This window comes from Bos mutus, chromosome 8 (genome assembly GCF_027580195.1).
Source record: "Bos mutus isolate GX-2022 chromosome 8, NWIPB_WYAK_1.1, whole genome shotgun sequence".
Taxonomy (NCBI): domain Eukaryota; kingdom Metazoa; phylum Chordata; class Mammalia; order Artiodactyla; family Bovidae; genus Bos; species Bos mutus.
In genome coordinates this window covers 37093213-37111371 of record NC_091624.1, presented here as the reverse complement: position 1 = coordinate 37111371, position 18159 = coordinate 37093213, and the positions used below count along the sequence as shown (strand labels likewise).

Below are 18159 nucleotides of genomic sequence, written 5' to 3'. Positions count from 1 at the left end.
CTCCGTGGTAAAGAACAGGCCTGCCAATTCAGGAGACGTGGGTTCAGTCCCTGGGTCGGGACGATCCCCTGGAGAAGGAAATGGCAACTTAACTCCAGTATTCTTACCTGGAGAATTCCATGGACAGAGGAGCCTGGTAGGCAACAGTCCATGGGGCTGCCAAAGAGTCAGACATGACTTAGTGACTAAATAATGTCAAACTAGCTGCAGGCTAAGTCCCAAGAGCCCTGGAGGCTCCAGCCAAGACCACTTACAGTAGGAGCCAGCTGGCTCATCAGGGTCTCCTCCTTGAAGCCCAACTCAGCCATTTCATCCAGCTGTTCCTGGTGTGCTTGGATGACCACCTGCCTGGGAAGCAGAGGGGATGCTGTGAGCCTTGGGCCTCCCATCTCTCATGGGCAGCTTTTTGGAACTGAGCCTCATTTCTAGGCCAGGAGCTGCTTCTTTCCAAAGAGGTCGAGGCTTTGATGGGAACGAGCTCCCCACCATCTCCTGCCTCTTCACCCATTCTTTTCAGGGCTTGTCAAGGGACTAGGGAGTAGTTATGAGGTACTGGGAAGAGACAGTGGCTTTGGGAGCTGCCCCCTAGGGCCTCCCGGGTTCACTGAGACAGGGCTGGATGCTGCTTCTCCTCCGCAGGAGCTGCTCACAGCTTCCCTGCACAGAAGCTAAAGGCTGTGCCACTGCAGCTGGCACGTGGCACAAGGTAGAGCCTGCCACCTAGCCTGTGGGCATTTCTCCTCTGTGGGGAGTTCAGGGACCAGAGCAAGGGGGTCTGGGCTAGAGGCTGGAGGATCTGCCTTCTGTCACACCCCCCTGATGGGTAGAGACCACACAACAGCATGATTGTCCTTTGGCTCTAGGTGGGCTCCTGCCCTGGACATCCCTGCATGCCCTTCTCTTTGCCCAAGGCCCAGGCCAAGCCCCAGTGAGCAGGCAGACAGCTGGCCCTGGGAATCAGGAGCCAGAGTGGAGGGCTGCGGCCTCACAGAGAAGCATCTGTCACCACCCTGCCCTCCTGCGCCTCTAGCCCTCGACCCTCGCTCCTTTCACCTCCTCCAAGGCTGTGTCATTCTGCTGCACCATCCAGCCTCCTCTGGGGACAGCAGCACAGTCAGCAGCCGGTTTCCCACCTTTGCCATCCTGGAAGGTGCCTAGAATGCTGTGGCTCTGGGGGCACAGGCTGCTGCTGCTGTGTCCTGGGACAGCACTTCCAGGAATACATACCCACCAGAATGAAGAGGATTCTGGTCTCATCTCGGGTCTCAGGCTTGGTCACGGGATCAGATCTTCCCTTCTCTCCCTCACATCTAGCTTTCCCAGGCTGAGGGCCCATCCTCCCTGGCAGGCCTGCTCCAATACATTTTACTCCTACTGCTCATGTCAGATGCATCTAGGCAGGCTCCCTTGAAAAGGTGGACAAACAGCCTGTCTCTGAGCCAACCGTAGCTATTCCCAGGACAGAACAATAAGCTGGCATGGGAGTAGGGATGCCAGAGGGCCCGAGTCTAGGTAGGAGAGTCCAACTTACTGTGCATGTCCCAGGGCAGGCTGACGGAGTGTCCCGGCGGTCTCGGGAGAGCAGCTGGCCGCCAGGGGAGAGCCTGGCCTTGCTAAGGACCTTGGGATTGGCCTATGTTTGAGCCATGCAATGTCCTCTTTGTAGCAAGACAGTGTGATGGGGTCTGTGGAGAAACCCAGTTCCGGCCAACTGGGCCCAGTCGGCTGCTTTCTCTCCTGGGCCCTGGGCTGGTCAGCCACATCACTATTTCCAGCTCGGGGGGTGAGTGTAGGCCCAGCGTGGGGTCCTCCAGGATGTAAGGTGAGGAAGGGCTTTCCCAGGAAACCCTGGGAGCCGTCCAGCTCTGTCTCAGCATTGGCATCACGGTGCCCCCGGAAGAAGAGTGTGGTCCCTCTGCTCTGGCAGGCCTCCCCCGGGTCAGCCTCCCCGCTGGGCAGCTCGTCAGGTGGGCGCTGACGGATGGGTGATGGGGACAGAGCTGGAAGACTGCCCCCAGGCTTGTCGTCGGGGGGAGATGAGGAGAGCCACAGGTGCTCGGTTGCCGAAGACGTTGGCAGGACTGCCTCTGGATCACCCGATGACACTGTGTGGCCCATTGCTGGCCCCTCTGTGTCCACTGCCACGAGACCATGCGCAGTTCCAGCCTGGGCTGGCTGCTCCCAGGAAGGAGCCCCCCCATCATCCAGGCTCTCCAGGAGGGACATGGTGAGTGGAGCCATCAGTCCAGAAGCATACTCGGAGCATGTGCCTAATTCACCTTTAGAGTCGTCTCCTTGGAAAGGGTTACTGTTTTTCATTGTTCTCGTCTCCAGAATTGGGCTGTCCTCACTGACTTCTCTCAGGGGTGTGCTCACTGTGTCTCTCTGGTCTGGGGATCCAGGAACTGCGATGTGGGATAGTGAGCAAGTGAAACCATCTTCCTCCAGGGATGGCAAGCTGCCCTCGGCCTGTCCAGGAACCTCACTTCTGAAGGCTTCCTGTCTGAGGTCAAAAGCAGGGCCGCCACCCCTTTCCCGATCATATACAGAGTCTACCTGTGAGCAGTAAGACTTCCCTGCCAGGTCTTCTCTGGGAGAAGGCCCTGAGGAGTCTAAGTCCTCCTCTCCACTCCAGTCCAAGGGCACCTGACCTGGGCTGTGGCCGTGATCGAGCGCTATCCTTCTGTGGCCTGCGGGGTCCCTGGAGTACACCCAGCTTCTAGTTACACCCTCCTCGTCACCATCTGGGCTGAAAAACAGACTCTGCTGCCTTTCAGCCACCTGCTCCTCAGGACCTTGCTCCCTCTGATGAAGGAAGAACGAGCCTTCGCTGTTCTCCGGGCTCTTTCCCTGCTTTGTGGTCCTTTGACAGGAGGCGTGTGAAAAAGAATCTTCACTGAAGTCGCTGTCATCAGGGTCCTCGGCTTGGGGGACTTGGGCTCCATCCTGACTCTCAGCACGATGAGGGTGGAAGGGAGGAGGGATGTCACTCTGGAGCTGTCCCTCTGGGGGCTGGGACCGGCATAAAAACCTTTCCAGGGGTTGGTACTGTAACTTCTGCTGGAGGAGAGGTGGCTGCTGGAACTGCTGGTGGTAAAAGCGCAAATGCTCCTCCCTTGCCTCCTGCTGCACAGGGATGTTGTTGGTCCAAGCTTCAGAGGCAGGCCAGCTCAGCGCACCCACCTTGCTGCCCTGACCGTACTCCACTAAGCGCTGGACGCTGCCAAAGGAGAGCTCGCCTCGAGACACAAGCTGCTTCTGCACGGGCTGCACAGTCTGCACTCTCTTGCACCGGGAGGGCGGCTTACCACGGACCAGGTCCCCTCCCGGGCCTGGCGCCCTGCTTCCCCAGCCTAGGGGGGTTTTGTTGCCAATTGGGTTTTTCTCAGAGCATAATGCAGCTGATTCTTCTGCCCTTTTTATGGCTACATGTCCAGACAGCATGGTTCCTTTGCTAGAGCTAGTCTGAATGACCCACTCTCGGGGAGGACTCCCTTGAGAGCCACCCTCTCTGCCAGGAACCTTAGGTACAGAAGCAAAAGGGATATTGGCTGGGTGACTAGCCAGAGGATGGGCCTTCCCTCTCATGGAGCCAGATGGCACTGTGAGAGGCTGCTGAAGCCCCAGCTTGACTTTTTTGGGAGAATATTTGTCCCCTGGCAAGGCCACAGGAGAGCTCTGAATTCGTTTTGGAGAAGCGTTAGAAGAATTTCCAGATGTTCGATTTCGACTGTTAGCTGGAGTGCAACATTTAATGCCTTTCTTTAGTTCTTTGACCCTGTAAATGACCATTTTATGTTAATGTACATTCCTGTAATTCCCTTCCTATAGCTTTCAGAGAAAACAAAAACCAAAAAAAAGTATTACAAGAACTGGGAATTATTTTTTTATCTGGGAGACAATAAAGGAAAGAATAAAGTGGATATTCTATTTCAACATGAAATACGTCGCTTTACTTGAACAAAGATCAGCGTCTTCTCTGAGGATGTTAGCATGCATCCAATATTCCATGATCAGGAGAGTGTTTGAAATACCACAGATCCATGTGAGAGACAGGCCAGAGGAGCTGGTTTCAGAACTTATGTCCATGCAGGGCCCATACTACATTTCCTAAAGATCAGCCCATTCAGGAGCCATGTGTCTACTCCTCACCTACTATTCCATAATCAGAGCCTTTTTTTCCTGCAAACCACCTCCTTTTAGGTGTCTCTGAAAAAATGAGTTCCCTCCAACCTGCTGGGCACTTCAAGCAGCAAAAGCTCTCAGAAATAAGTAGGCTTATGCTAATTCCATGAAGGTGGAACGACCTGTCTGTCCCCAGGGTTTCCACCTCAGCACTAAGCGGTGTCTGGGCTCAGACCATTCTTTGTTGTGGGGAGCTGTCTTGTGCCTGCGGGATGTTTAGCAACTTCCTTGGCTTCTACCTTGATCATAGCAACCTTTCTTTCCTGTCACAACAATCAAAATTGTCTCCAGACATTGCCAAACGTCCTCTGGGAGGCAAAAATTGGCCCCTAGATAGAGAAATAAGAGAGCCATGCTCTATTCTACAAGGGAATTTTAGAGAACATGGAAAAATCCAGAATTAAGTCTGCTAGGATTGAGTTGCCAAGATCAGAGTCTCTCACTCTGTCATACCTAAAACAAAATAAAAGCAGTGGAAGAATTTGGATTTACAAGGAGACATCAAGTAAAATGTGACTCTGCAGTGGCTTGCTTGTAGATTCTGTGTTGAAATCCCTTATGGAGGGAGTTGTACTTCTGCCTGGGAGCTCTCAGAAAATGTCTTTTCCATTGTTTTGGTTTTAATCCACTTAGTAGTAGCCAAATGACCCCTCTGGCCATTTCTGAAAACCAAGATAGTAAACCTGACACTGAGACTTGACTTCCTTTCAGGTCTGAGAGGCAGGGAAGCAGATAACAGTGAGCAAAGAGACAAAGGACAGGACTAAAGTCATGACTAAGTCACTAAGTCAATAACCTCAGATATGCAGATGACACCACCCTTATGGCAGAAAGTGAAGAACTAAAGAGCCTCTTGATGAAAATGAAAGAGGAGAGTGAAAAAGTTGGCTTAAAGCTCAACATTCAGAAAACTAAGATCATGGCATCTGGTCCCATCACTTCACGGCAAATAGATGGGGAAATGGTGGAAACAGTGTCAGACTTTATTTTTCTGGGCTCCAAAATCACTGCAGATGGTGACTGCAGCCATGAAATTAAAAGATGCTGACTCCTTGGAAGGAAAGTTATGACCAATCTAGACAGCATATTAAAAAGCAGAGACATTACTTTGCCAACAAAGGTCCGTCTTGTCAAGGCTATGCTTTTTCCAGTAGTCATGTATGGATGTGAGAGTTGAACTTCCAAAGAAAACTGAGCGCAGAAGAATTGATGCTTTTGAACTGTGGTGTTGGAGAAGACTCTTGAGAGTCCCTTGGGCTGCAAGGAGATCCAACCAGTCCATCCTAAAGGAGATCAGTCCTGGGTGTTCATTGGAAGGACTGATGTTAAAGCTGAAACTCCAATACTTTGGCCACCTGATGTGAAGAGCTGACTCACTGGAAAAGACTCTGATGCTGGGAAAGATTGAAGATGGGAGAAGGGGACGAGAGAGGATGAGATGGTTGGACGGCATCACCGACTCAATGGACAAGAGTTTGGGTAAACTCCGGGAGTTAGTGACAGACAGGGAAGCCTAGCGTGCTGCAGTTCATAGGGTTGCAAAGAGTCGGACATGACTGAGCGACTGAACTGAACTGAAAGTCATGTTGATTGTGTTCTTGGGCCTTTGCTGAGGTGTTGCAGCAGGACATACACACAAGGAATGAGTTGAGAGTTGCCATGGCAAGTCTGCTGCTGCTGCTGCTAAGTTGCTTCAGTCGTGTCGGACTCCGTGCGACCCCGTAGATGGCAGCCCACCAGGCTCCCCCGTCCCTGGGATTCTCCAAGCAAGAACACTGGAGTGGGTTGCCATTTCCTTCTCCAATGCATGGAAGTGAAAAGTGAAAGTGAAATGGCTCAGTTGTATCCAACTCCTAGCGACCCCATGGACTGCAGCCTACCAGGCTCCCCTGTCCTGGTTCCAAATTACCTCCTGTTATAAAATTGAGCTCTTTTAGTTTTGTTAAAAGGGAAACACCAAAGTTTCTTCCTAGGAGTCATAGAAGTAATTCTAGAAATCTGAGGGTGTCAGAAGAAATCTTACAGGTAATTTGGTCACTGATGCTAAGTATGTCCTGTATACTCTACCTTTTTCCAAAATCACTCTTGTTACTGAGCTCTTTTTTGATAAACCTGTTAGGGGTCCAGCTAGAACTTTATTTTTGTACTATTTACCAACACTCTTTTAGTACGTGAAGAGAGAAAAATTTTAAATCAGAGGAAATTTTCAAATAAGCAATAAAATCATTCTCATCTTATGTATGTACAGATTGTTACCTACAATTAATTTAAGTATATAAAACAAATGACTTTCATACTTACTTTCAGTAATTTTTCAGACTCCTTTGAATGAAAGAGATTATTTCTATTATACTTTTTCTAGTTTTTAACAAAAATTATTTTAAATAATTTCTCAACTGTACTCAATACAACCCCTCTGAGAAAGGGTTGCTTTCATCTTCCTTTACTGAAGCGCTGAGGGGCATGTTTTGTTCTCTGCTCCTAATGATGTTCTCACTTCAAGCACTTCTTATGTCTGTGATGCAGGGAGGGATTTACGAAACAAGACTGACCTAGGGTTAGTAACTGTTGAAGCAGGGTAATGGATACATGCGGGGAAGGAACTTGAAGCCATACTCGTTTGGGGGATACAATTTTGGACATCCCACGTCTTCTAGCTGATCTCAGTCTTCACTTATCTTCTAGCAGGGCTAGGATGCTGGCATTAAGGAAGCCATGCAATAAGGAATCCTCCTTGAGGAAACTTATTTAGGGAACCTATTACAGGTGTACTTCATTTTACTGCATTTTGCTTTGTGGAGAGGGCATTTGCTTTTTTTTTTTTAACAAACCGAAGGTTCATAGCAACTCTGCATAGAGCAAGTCTATCAGTGCCATTTTTCCAACAAGATTATTTTTAAATTAAGGTATGTACATTGTTTTTTAAAAACATATGGCTACTGCACACATGATAAACTCCATAGTATAGTGTAAATATAATTTTTACATGTACTGGGAAACCAATCTGAGACTTCAGTGTGATTTATCACAGTGGTCTGAACCAAAGCTGCAGGATCTCCACAGTATACCTGTATTCTTCTCTGGGAAATTCCATGGACAGGAACTTGTACAGTCCAGGGACCACAAAGAGTCAGACACGACTGAGCATATGCCTATAATATTACTATTGTTGTCGAAGTTAACATATAATGAGTGTTCATTCTGTGCCAGGTGTGGCCCTAAGCCCTTCTCACATGTCACCTCACTGAATCCATGTAACTGTTACATGAGGTAGGTGCCGTCATTATCCGTGTTCACATTAAGGGAACTTAATGTGCCCAGAGAAGTTGAAAACTTGCCCAAGATCACTCAGCTAGCTAGTGGCAGAGGCAGGGCACTGGCCCAGACAGTTTCACTCTAGAGTCCATTCTAGTAGCCACTTTGTAAATGGTCTCTCCAATTGGAATGAGATAAAGTACACAGAGAACATCACTCAAGCCCTGATGCCCAGGGGGAGCGCCTCCTTTCATTCACAAATATTAATAACACACCTACTAGGTACCAAGTACTGTCTAGGCAGGACAGATGCAGTGGAGAAAAAGATAAGGTTCCTGTTCTCATGGAACTTAAATGATAGCTTATCTTTCCTTCCCAGTGAGTTTCATAAAATGCCACAGATACGAAAGATTCTTCAACAGCAATTTTAAGAAAACCAGGTTCCCCTCAAATAGTCTGTTAACTTTGGAGACAGCTTCTGAGAGACTGAGAGGAGGTGTTGTATGGTAGGACCAGGCAGCAAAGCAGCCAGAGGAAAGGATGGTAATGAGAGCGCTGTCAAACGAGTAGGAGACACATGACCCCAGGGTAAGAGTGGGAGGGGCCCTGGCAGATACCAAAGTCACTAGAGCCCTTACTTGGCAGTCAGAGGCACTAGTTCTGCCACCAACTCCCAGTGAGCCCTTTTAAGGCTCCTGCACTTTTCTGGGACTCAGTTTCTCCTTCCATAAAACAAGGTTGATCTCTTCTGGACCTACATAGCTCTGAGTACTTCTGCCTTGACAAATAATAGGTACTCTATCCCTAACAATTAGGCTTCCCTGGTGGCTCAGAGGTTAAAGCGTCTGCCTCCAATGCGGTAGACCCGGGTTCGATCCCTGGGTCGGGAAGATCCCTTGGAGAAGGAAATGGTAACCCACTCCAGTATTCTTGCCTGAAGAATCCCATGGACAGAGAAGCCTGGTAGGCTACAGTCCACAGGGTCGGAAAGAGTTGGACACGACTGAGCAACTAATCCCTAACAATCAGGGCTGAGGCTGGCAGGAAGAAAACCTCATGAAACCTTCCACCTTGGAGAAATATTTCATCTCTGGCTAGCTATTTAAGAGCCACTGATGGAGTTGTCTCCTGAACAAGGGAACATGTCACCTTCCTCTTGTCACATTCACACTTGTAAAATGACAGGGCCTACCAAAACACATTCTTCACATGACCAGTTGCATGTTCCCCTGGCAATAGAATTATTATCCCAAGAACAGGTTTGGGGAGCTCAAGGTCAGATCCTTGTGTGTGCATCTTCCACACACACACACACACCCCCCACTCTGACCCTGAGGGGGACTAACCGGTCAGCATAGCGCAAAGTATTCAGAGTGTGTTCAGTGGCCACATGGCTTGGTGAGATGTTGGCGATCATGCAGGTTTTGGCATTGCCAATGAAAGAGTCCTTCAGCACCTGTTCAAAACAGAAGGCAGGTCAGTGAAATCAACTAACAAAGGGCATATTGACTACTTACGGTGTTCAGGACACTGGGCCATACTTATACCTACCACCTTCTACAAAAAGGTAATTAACAAAAGAAGAAACACGAATGATCAATAAACAAACAAAACAGGTACTCACTGCACCACTAATCAAAGAAATGCAGAGAAACCATTTTACAAAATTAAAATTTGTGGGGACTTCCCTGGTGGTCCACTGGATCCCACATGCTGCAACTAAGGGTTTGTATGCTGCAACTCAGTTTGTTACCTCAACTAAGATCCAGTGCAGTCAAGTAATAAATAAATTAAAAAATTAAAATTTGGGGGCCTGTAAGATTAACAAAAGCAGAGACATTACTTTGCCAACAAAGGTCCGTCTAGTCAAGGCTATGGTTTTTCCAGTGGTCATGTATGGATGTGAGAGTTGGACTGTGAAGAAGGCTGAGCGCCGAAGAATTGATGCTTTTGAACTGTGGTGTTGGAGAAGACTCTTGAGAGTCCCTTGGACTGCAAGGAGATGCAACCAGTCCATTCTGAAGGAGATCAGCCCTGGGATTTCTTTGGAAGGAATGATGCTAAAGCTGAAACTCCAGTACTTTGGCCACCTCATGAGAGGAGTTGACTCACTGGAAAAGACTGATGCTGGGAGGGATTGGGGGCAGGAGAAGGGGACGACAGAGGATGAGATGGCTGGATGGCATCACTGACTCGATGGACGTGAGTCTGAGTGAACTCCGGGAGTTGGTGATGGACAGGGAGGCCTGGCGTGCTGCGATTCATGGGGTCGCAAAGAGTCGGACACGACTGAGCGAGTGAACTGAACTGAACTGAAGATTAAGAAAGACTCACATGAACCTGCTCTGGTGAGGGTCTAGGGAAAGGGTGCTCCTGTACACTGCTATGCTGCCCATGTACTATGTAGTGTGAATTGGTACATGCCTTTGGGAGGGCAGTTTGGTAATATGTTAAAAACCTGGTAAAAAAATGTTCCTACTTTTGGTTTGGCAATCACACTTCAAAGACTTTATCCTAAAGAAACAATTGCTCAACTGATTTAAAAAAAAAGTATACACAGGATATTCATTACAATATAATAATAGTAAAATTTGGAAAATCTCTAAGTCTACAAACAAGTAACAAAAAAATTATGAACTGCATAAAACCATAAAAACTAATTATGGATATACGTACTTAGGTACCTGGAAAGATCTAAAACTTATGTTTGCGTGAAAAAGGCATATAATTCTGTAAGTGGATTTATGTGTGAAATTACTGATTTAATTAAATAGGAACACAATTTCTGGGGGTGGAGGACATGTTTTGAAAAATAACAAAGCCAATGTCAGAATCAGGACTAACCATCCAAAAGAAGGGTTTCCTGAGGCCCCAGTTGTAGTCATGTTTGAGAAGAAACCATCTAACCCACAGATGACTAATTCTAATAAGTTAGGAGCTATGTTATCATGGGTTCTGCCCCAGTTCCCATGAAGCTGTTGGTCTAGCTGCACAGAGTGAAAACTTCTCCCAGGATACAGAGCGCCTCACCTAGACTGCCTCCTACTTAGTCTGTGCTCTACTGTGCACAGTCTTGGTGCAAAAGGGAACCAGGGGTCCCTGTAACTGTCTTCACAGCTATTTGTACCGAGGCTGAGCCCTCCATGGGCCACTCTTCTTGGTGCTTCCTATCAATAAAGCACATTTTCATGACAGAAAAATGGAAGGAAAAAAATAGGCTATGGTCCTACTACTCAGAATAATCAGCTAACAGAGATGGATACTTTTTCTGTGTAGTTTTTTTTTCTCATTTCATATTTTTAAACTATAGATCTTGGTCATCTTTTCTGGAAGGACATGTCAAAAATTAATCTCATTCTTTTTAAATGCTGCCATTATTTTTTGTCTTGAAACACTGGTCTATCTAAGTCTACAGCTAAGAGTACCAAGACAGCTACACTGCCATCCCCTTCAAAGGCTCAGAGATGTCACTAAATCAACAAGGTTTCTTTCTGTTAGAAATAAATGGAAAGCTGTTGGGTGGTGACCACTGCTTCCTGGCTGCTGTGTACTGCAGGGATCCCTGCCTGAGGATGCCCTTTCTTCTTCAAGCCTGAGAGCTCCTAGAAGGAAGGGGACTCCTCCCCTCCTCCCCCCACATCATGCCTTGCTGGCAGTGGATGCTCTCCTGAATGATTCAATGAATGGAAGAAGGAACACATGCGTAAACCAGAACTCAAAGCTCATATTGAACTTTACCTGAGTTAATTTGCTTTGCCTGAAAGGAGTGTGGGTGTGTTCCTGATCCAATGCACGGATACATTCCTTCAGCTGCAAAGTGGTAGAATAACAAGCACATCAAATATCACATGCAAAGTGAGACTAACAGATAATTTTTTTTTTTTTAAATAAACCACACTCATGCAACTCTCCTCCAAAAGGAAGTCAAAATGCCCTGGTAGTTTCTTGCTCAACAAGAACAATCAAGGTAGACTGGAAAACATCATCCTATGCTAGCTACGCCTAGTTAAACACCCTGCCCCCGGCCCCCTCTCAACTTAAAGGCTGTGAACTTAGGATTAGAGCAGAATTGACAAACCCAGAGTCCCAGAGTCCCACTTACGGTCCCAGAGTCCAACTTATTTGGTGGCAGTTCTGGCTTGCCAGCTCCCTATCTCTCCTCACTCTTCCCAACTACAAGATGCACATAAATAGAGAAAATACCCATGCCACTCTCCCGCCTCCCTGCTCACACATGCACACCGGTAGGTACAGCTTCAAGTGCAGATTCAGATACAAGTTGTCTGAATGGAACAGGAGAAATCCTAGAGGCAGAGCTAGGAAGGAACTGAGAAATCACCTAGGTCTACACCCTCATGAAAAAAAGTAGGGATGGTGGCCCAAAGGCAAAGAAGGGCATGTCACTTGCTCCTGGGCAGAGCCTCTCAAAGAAGTGCTCATTGGATATCACTAGTGCCAGCAGAAATCTGGATACATACATCTCCAAGGGCAACATGCCCATCAGAAAAGCAGGGGTTGAGGGGACAAGACCAGGGAGGAGAGACCTTCTATTTCTGAGTCATGCATCTAGGGTAAGCAACAGTAAATGAGAAGAAAGGGAGGGAAGAGAATGGAAGGGATCCCTTGGAAGTGCCAGTGCTGGGAGTTCACCAAGAAAAGGTAATGAGCCTTGAGAGTCTCCTGTGACTGTTCTTGGCAGCAGCCATAGATGTCCACAGCTAACCCTCCTCTATCCAAGAAGCTGCAAGGTTATAAGACGGTATAAAGGAATTTCCACTCTTATTACAAGTCAGTCCAATATCCCCACTGGGAAAATTCTCTAGAAGGGATGAACAGGTAACCAAACCTGGCCCCTGAGTTGCACCTGCCCCTTACATACTCAAATCCAAGTGTGGCCATCAATCTCTATGAGCCCTTGGGTCCCTTTAGCCTTGCTGAATCAGAATGGAAAGTAGACTTTACTAAGCTCTAAGGGAAAAGCAACGGAAATATCCAGGAAGGAAAAAAGGGGCATCTCTGTACGCCTCACAAAGCACAAGATTTTGATCCTATTCTTTAAGGCTTGTTTCCAGGCTCCTTTACATATTGTCTCCCACGTGAGATAGACAGTCAAGCCCCAAAGGATACTCCACAGGTGCCATGCCATGCCATGCCAAGTTGCTTCAGTTGTGTCCGACTCTTTGCAACCCTATGGACTATAGCCCTCCAGGCTCCTCTGTCCATTGGATTCTCCAGGCAAGAATACTGGGGTGGGTTGCCATGCCCTCCTTCAGGGGATCTTTCCGATCCAGGGATCCAACCTATAACTCCTGCATCGGCAGGCGGATTCTAGCGCCACCTGGGAAGCCCTCTCCACAGGTACCTCTTAGGTTTCCTAATTAATTCCTGGACCATAAATTTAAACATGAGAATCAAAGATTTCTAGCCAGAGGCTGTAGACCCTTGGCAAATTCACTTAACTTGAGCTTCAGAATCCTGATCTATAAAGTGGGAATGAGAGAATCTGTTGTGAAGATTAAACTCACTAGTGTATAGTACGTATTCAAAAGTGTATTAGCTCCTTGGAGAAACGATTGATTTCAGGGCAAGGACAAGGAAGAATGTGTGACACCTTGTAGTGCTAAAAGGCAAGAAGATGCTCAAAAAATGAGCATGTCAAAAGGATTACAAAACCAACCTGAAAGAACTTATGGACAGAACCCCAGAAAGAACTCCCAGTAGCCATTTGGGAAAATGTGAGCAAGAAAATAATGATAGAATGGATTCTAATTTAGCAAATGAAAGAAATACCCATTTACTGTTCAGTTCAGTTCAGTTGCTCAGTTGTGTCCGACTCTTTGCGACCCCATGAATCGCAGCATGCCAGGCCTCCCTGTCCATCACCAACTCCCAGAGTTCACTCAAACTCATGTCCATCGAGTCGGTGATGCCATCCAGCCATCTCATCCTCTCTCGTCCCCTTCTCCTCCTGCTCCCAATCCCTCCCAGCATCAGGGTCTTTTCCAATGAGTCAACTCTTCACATGAGGTGGCCAAAGTACTGGAGTTCCAGCTTTAGTATCAGTCCTTCCAATGAACACCCAGGACTGATCTCCTTTAGGATGGACTGGTTGGATCTCCTTGCAGCCCAAGGGACTCTCAAGAGTCTTCTCCAACACCACAGTTCAAAAGCATCAAATCTTCAGTGCTCAGCTTTCTTCAGTCCAACTCTCACATCCATACATGACCACTGGAAAAACCATAGCCTTGACTAGACGGACCTTTGTTGGCAAAGTAATGTCTCTGCTTTTGAATATGCTATCTAGGTTGGTCATAACTTTCCTTCCAAGGAGTAAGTGTCTTTTAATTTCATGGCTGCAGTCACCATCTGCAGTGATTTGGGAGCCCCCCAGAAATAAAGTCTGACACTGTTTCCACTGTTTCCCCATCTATTTCCCATAAAGTGATGAGACCAGATGCCATGATCTTTGTTTTATGAATGCTGAGCTTTAAGCCAACTTTTTCACTCTCCTCTTTCATTTTCATCAAGAGGCTCTTTAGATCTTCTTCACTTTCTGCCATAAGGGTGGTGTCATCTGCGTATCTGAGGCTGTTGATATCTCTCCCGGTAATCTTGATTCCAGCTTGTGCTTCTTCCAGCCCAGCGTTTCTCATGATGTACTCTGCATATAAGTTAAATAAGCAGGGTGACAATACACAGCCTTGACGTACTCCTTTTCCTATTTGGAACCAGTCTGTTGTTCCATGTCCAGTTCTAACTGTTGCTTCCTGACCTGCATACAAATTTTTCAAGAGGCAGGTCAGGTGGTCTGGTATTCCCATCTCTTTCAGAATTTTCCAGTTTGTTGTGATCCACACAGTCAAAGGCTTTGGCATAGTCAATAAAGCAGAAATAGATGTTTTTCTGGAACTCTCTTGCTTTTTTGATGATCCAGCAGATGTTGGCAATTTGATCTCTGGTTCCTCTGCCTTTTCTAAAACTAGCTTGAACATCTGGAAGTTCACGGTTCCCATATTGCTGAAGCCTGGCTTGGAAAATTTTGAGCATTACTTTACTAGCATGTGAGATGAGTGCAATTGAGGAGATACCCCTCGTCCAAGGTAAGGAGCAGTGGCTGCGCTTTGCTGGAGCAGCCGTGAAGAGATACGCCACGTCCAAGGTAAGAGAAACCTAAGTAAGACAGCAGGTGTTGCGAGAGGGCATCAGAGGGCAGACACACTGAAACCATAATCACAGAAAACTAGCCAATCTGATCACACGGACCACAGCCTTGTCTAACTCAATGAAACTAAGCCATGCCGTGTGGGGCCACCCAGGATGGGCGGGTCATGGTGAAGAGGTCTGACAGAATGTGGTCCATTGGAGAAGGGAACGGCAAACCACTTCAATATTCTTGCCTTGAGAACCCCATGAACAGTATGAAAAGGCAAAATGATACAATACTGAAAGAGGAATTCCCCAGGTCAGTAGGTGCCCAATATGCTACTGGAAATCAGTGGAGAAATAATTCCAGAAAGAATGAAGGGATGGAGCCAAAGCAAAAACAATACCCAGTTGTGGACATGACTGGTGATAGAAGCAAGGTCTGATGCTGTAAAGAGCAATATTGCATAGGAACCTGGAATGTCAGGTCCATGAATCAAGGCAAATTGGAAGTGGTCAAACAGGAGATGGCAAGAGTGAATGTCAACATTCTAGGAATGAGCGAAGTAAAATGGACTGGAATGGGTGAATTTAACTCAGATGACCATTATATCTACTACTGTGGGCAGGAATCCCTTAGAAGAAATGGAGTAGCCATCATGGTCAACAAGAGTCTGAAATGCAGTACAAGAGTCTGAAATGCAGTACTTGGATGCAATCTCAAAAACGACAGAATGATCTCTGTTCGTTTCCAAGGCAAACCATTCAATATCACGGTAATCCAAGTCTATGCCCCAACCAGTAACACTGAAGAAGCTGAAGTTGAATGGTTCTATGAAGACCTACAAGACCTTTTAGAACTAACACCAAAAACAGATGTCCTTTTCTATAGGGGACTGGAATGCAAAAGTAGGAAGTCAAGAAACACCTGGATTAACAGGCAAATTTGGCCTTGGAGTATGGAATGAAGCAGCGCAAAGGCTAATAGAATTTTTCCAAGAGAATGCACTGGTCATAGCAAACACCCTCTTCCAACAACATAAAAGAAGACTCTCCACATGGACATCACCAGATGGTCAACACCGAAATCAGATTGATTATATTCTTTGCAGCCAAAGATAGAGAAGCTCTATACAGTCAGCAAAAACAAGACCGGGAGCTGACTGTGGCTCAGATCATTTACTGTTGTAAGTAAATGAATAAAGAGAAAAAAACCAGCTCTTTCCTGCAGTAGAATTCCAACTAATTAACGTAGACTGTGTGCTCAGTCACTAAGCCTTGTCTCTTTTGCAACCCCATGGACTGTAGCCTGCCAGGCTCATCTGTCCATGGGATTCTCCAGGTAAGAACATTGGAGGGGGTAGCCATTTCCTTCTCCAAAGGCTCTTCCAGACCCAGGGATCGAACCTGCATTTCCTGCATTGGCATGCAGATTCTTTACCATTGAGCCACAAGGGGATCCCCTAATGTAGAATGATGGACACAGAAAAATCTCATCATGTAAACACCACAGTAATAATTGTTACACATAAGAATCATCAATGGACATTAAAATTAGACAGCAAAATTAACATGTAAATAGGTACTGCATAGTTTAAAAGTATCTGTCCATAAGATACTTATTACAAAGCGAACAATCATAACTTCACAATGGGGAAACCTAGCACAAACCACCTTAACTCAGTGATCAAGTTTAACATCACCAGTAATGACATATTGACTGCGACAATACACTGCTGCTGCTGCTAAGTCGCTTCAGTCGTGTCCGACTCTGTGCGACCCCATAGACGGCAGCCTACTAGGTTCTGCCGTTCCTGGGATTCTCCAGGCAAGAACACTGGAGTGGGTTGCCATTTCCTTCCCCAATGCATGAAAGTGAAAAGTGAAAGTGAAGTTGCTCAGTGGTGTCCGACTCCTAGCGACCCCATGGACTGCAGCCCACCAGGCTCCTCCCTCCATGGGAGTTTCCAGGCAAGAGTACTGGAGTGGGGTGCCATTGCCTTCTCCGACAATACACTGAGAAGGGTACAACTTCTGTGCTATTCTTGCTAAAAATTCATTATCTCAACCTAATAATGAGAAAACATTACACAAACCCAAATTCAGACACAGTCTGCAAAATTACTGGTCAGCATTTTTCAAAGGTGTTAAGGTCAAGACTGACAAAAACTGAGGAGACTACATACAGAGCCATGATAACTAAAGGTAACAGAATCCTAGACCCGAAAAAGGACATGAGTGGGACATTGATGAAATTCAAACAAGGTCTGTAGACAGTTAAGAGAATTGTTTTAATGTTCATTTCCTGATTTAAATTGCTATAGTTATATAAAATGTTAACACTGAGAAGGCTAGGTGAAGGAATGCTACATGTTTATTTTTGAAGCTTTTTTGAAATCTAAAATTATTCAAAATTTTAAAATGATAATAAACAGATGCTGACTCTCTCACCTCTCGAAGCCTCTCAATTTACCCCTCATGAGACCTGAGGGTAATGTGTCCAGTAGGAGATTTCAGTTCTAATCAAAAAGACTTAACGTGGATAGAAACAGGGCAGTACTAAAAAGGAATGGGGGTCCTTAACAGTCATGAATGAGCTCCAGGATGCTGTTAAGTGAAAAAAGCAAACTGCAGAGCAGTGTTAACAGTATGCTCGCCTTTTCTTTTCTTTTTTCCCATGAGAAAGGAGTGAGTACAAACAAACATGGTAGAAAATGGTTACCTAAGGGGAGGGGGATGACAGGAGGGGACCGAGATGAACACTAGCCTTCTCTGAATGTGGCTTACTTTATAATTTTTCTTTAACTGAATACAAAATTGGTGAGCTTAAACACACAGAATTATTTAAAGAGACTTTGCAATATAATATTATGACTATACATCAAGGGTAGAAAGGACAACTGCAAAGAAATCTTAATCTGAATTCAGTAACCATATTAAAAGTAATATACTATTATTTTGGTATACATACATATTGAGGTAGAGCAAATAAATTATATTAATGTTGTTAGGAACTAAGAATTTTAGCATAAGAGAAAAGGGAGAGAAATATAAATTCAAAAAAGCTAAGCAAAAACCCTGTAGTCTTAATTTTTAATTAATTTATTAGTATGAATCCATGATACACTTTTCCCTTCTCTGTCCATCAAAAAGACCTAGAAGTAAGAACTAACCCAAAAGAGAAATTAAGGAAACAATTCCATTCACCATTGCAACGGAAAGAATAAAATACTTAGGAATATATCTACTTAAAGAAACTAAAGACCTATATATAGAAAACTATAAAACACTGGTGAAAGAAATCAAAGAGGACACTAATAGATGGAGAAATATACCATGTTCATGGATTGAAGAATCAATATAGTGAAAATGAGTATACTACCCAAAGCAATTTATAGATTCAATGCAATCCCTATCAAGCTACCAACAGTATTCTTCACAGAGCTAGAACAAATAATTTCACAATTTGTATGGAAATACAAAAAACCTCGAATAGCCAAAGCTATCTTGAGAAAGAAGAATGGAACTGGAGGAATCAACCTACCTGACTTCAGGCTCTACTACAAAGCCACAGTT

General features: G+C 45.8%; 1 protein-coding gene across 2 annotated transcripts in view; it reads right to left on the bottom strand.

Annotated features, from left to right (window-relative positions):
• KIF24 (kinesin family member 24) overlaps positions 1-18159 on the bottom strand; it is a 71951-nt gene that overhangs the window by 776 nt on the left and 53016 nt on the right. For both annotated transcript variants that reach the window (XM_070375443.1, XM_070375444.1), the window contains exons 10-13: positions 11179-11250; positions 8787-8896; positions 1532-3778; positions 255-348 (exon numbers count right to left, since the gene is read on the bottom strand). In XM_070375443.1, coding sequence (XP_070231544.1) covers positions 255-348; positions 1532-3778; positions 8787-8896; positions 11179-11250 — 2523 coding nt within the window. The remainder of the gene's footprint in view (positions 1-254; positions 349-1531; positions 3779-8786; positions 8897-11178; positions 11251-18159) is intronic.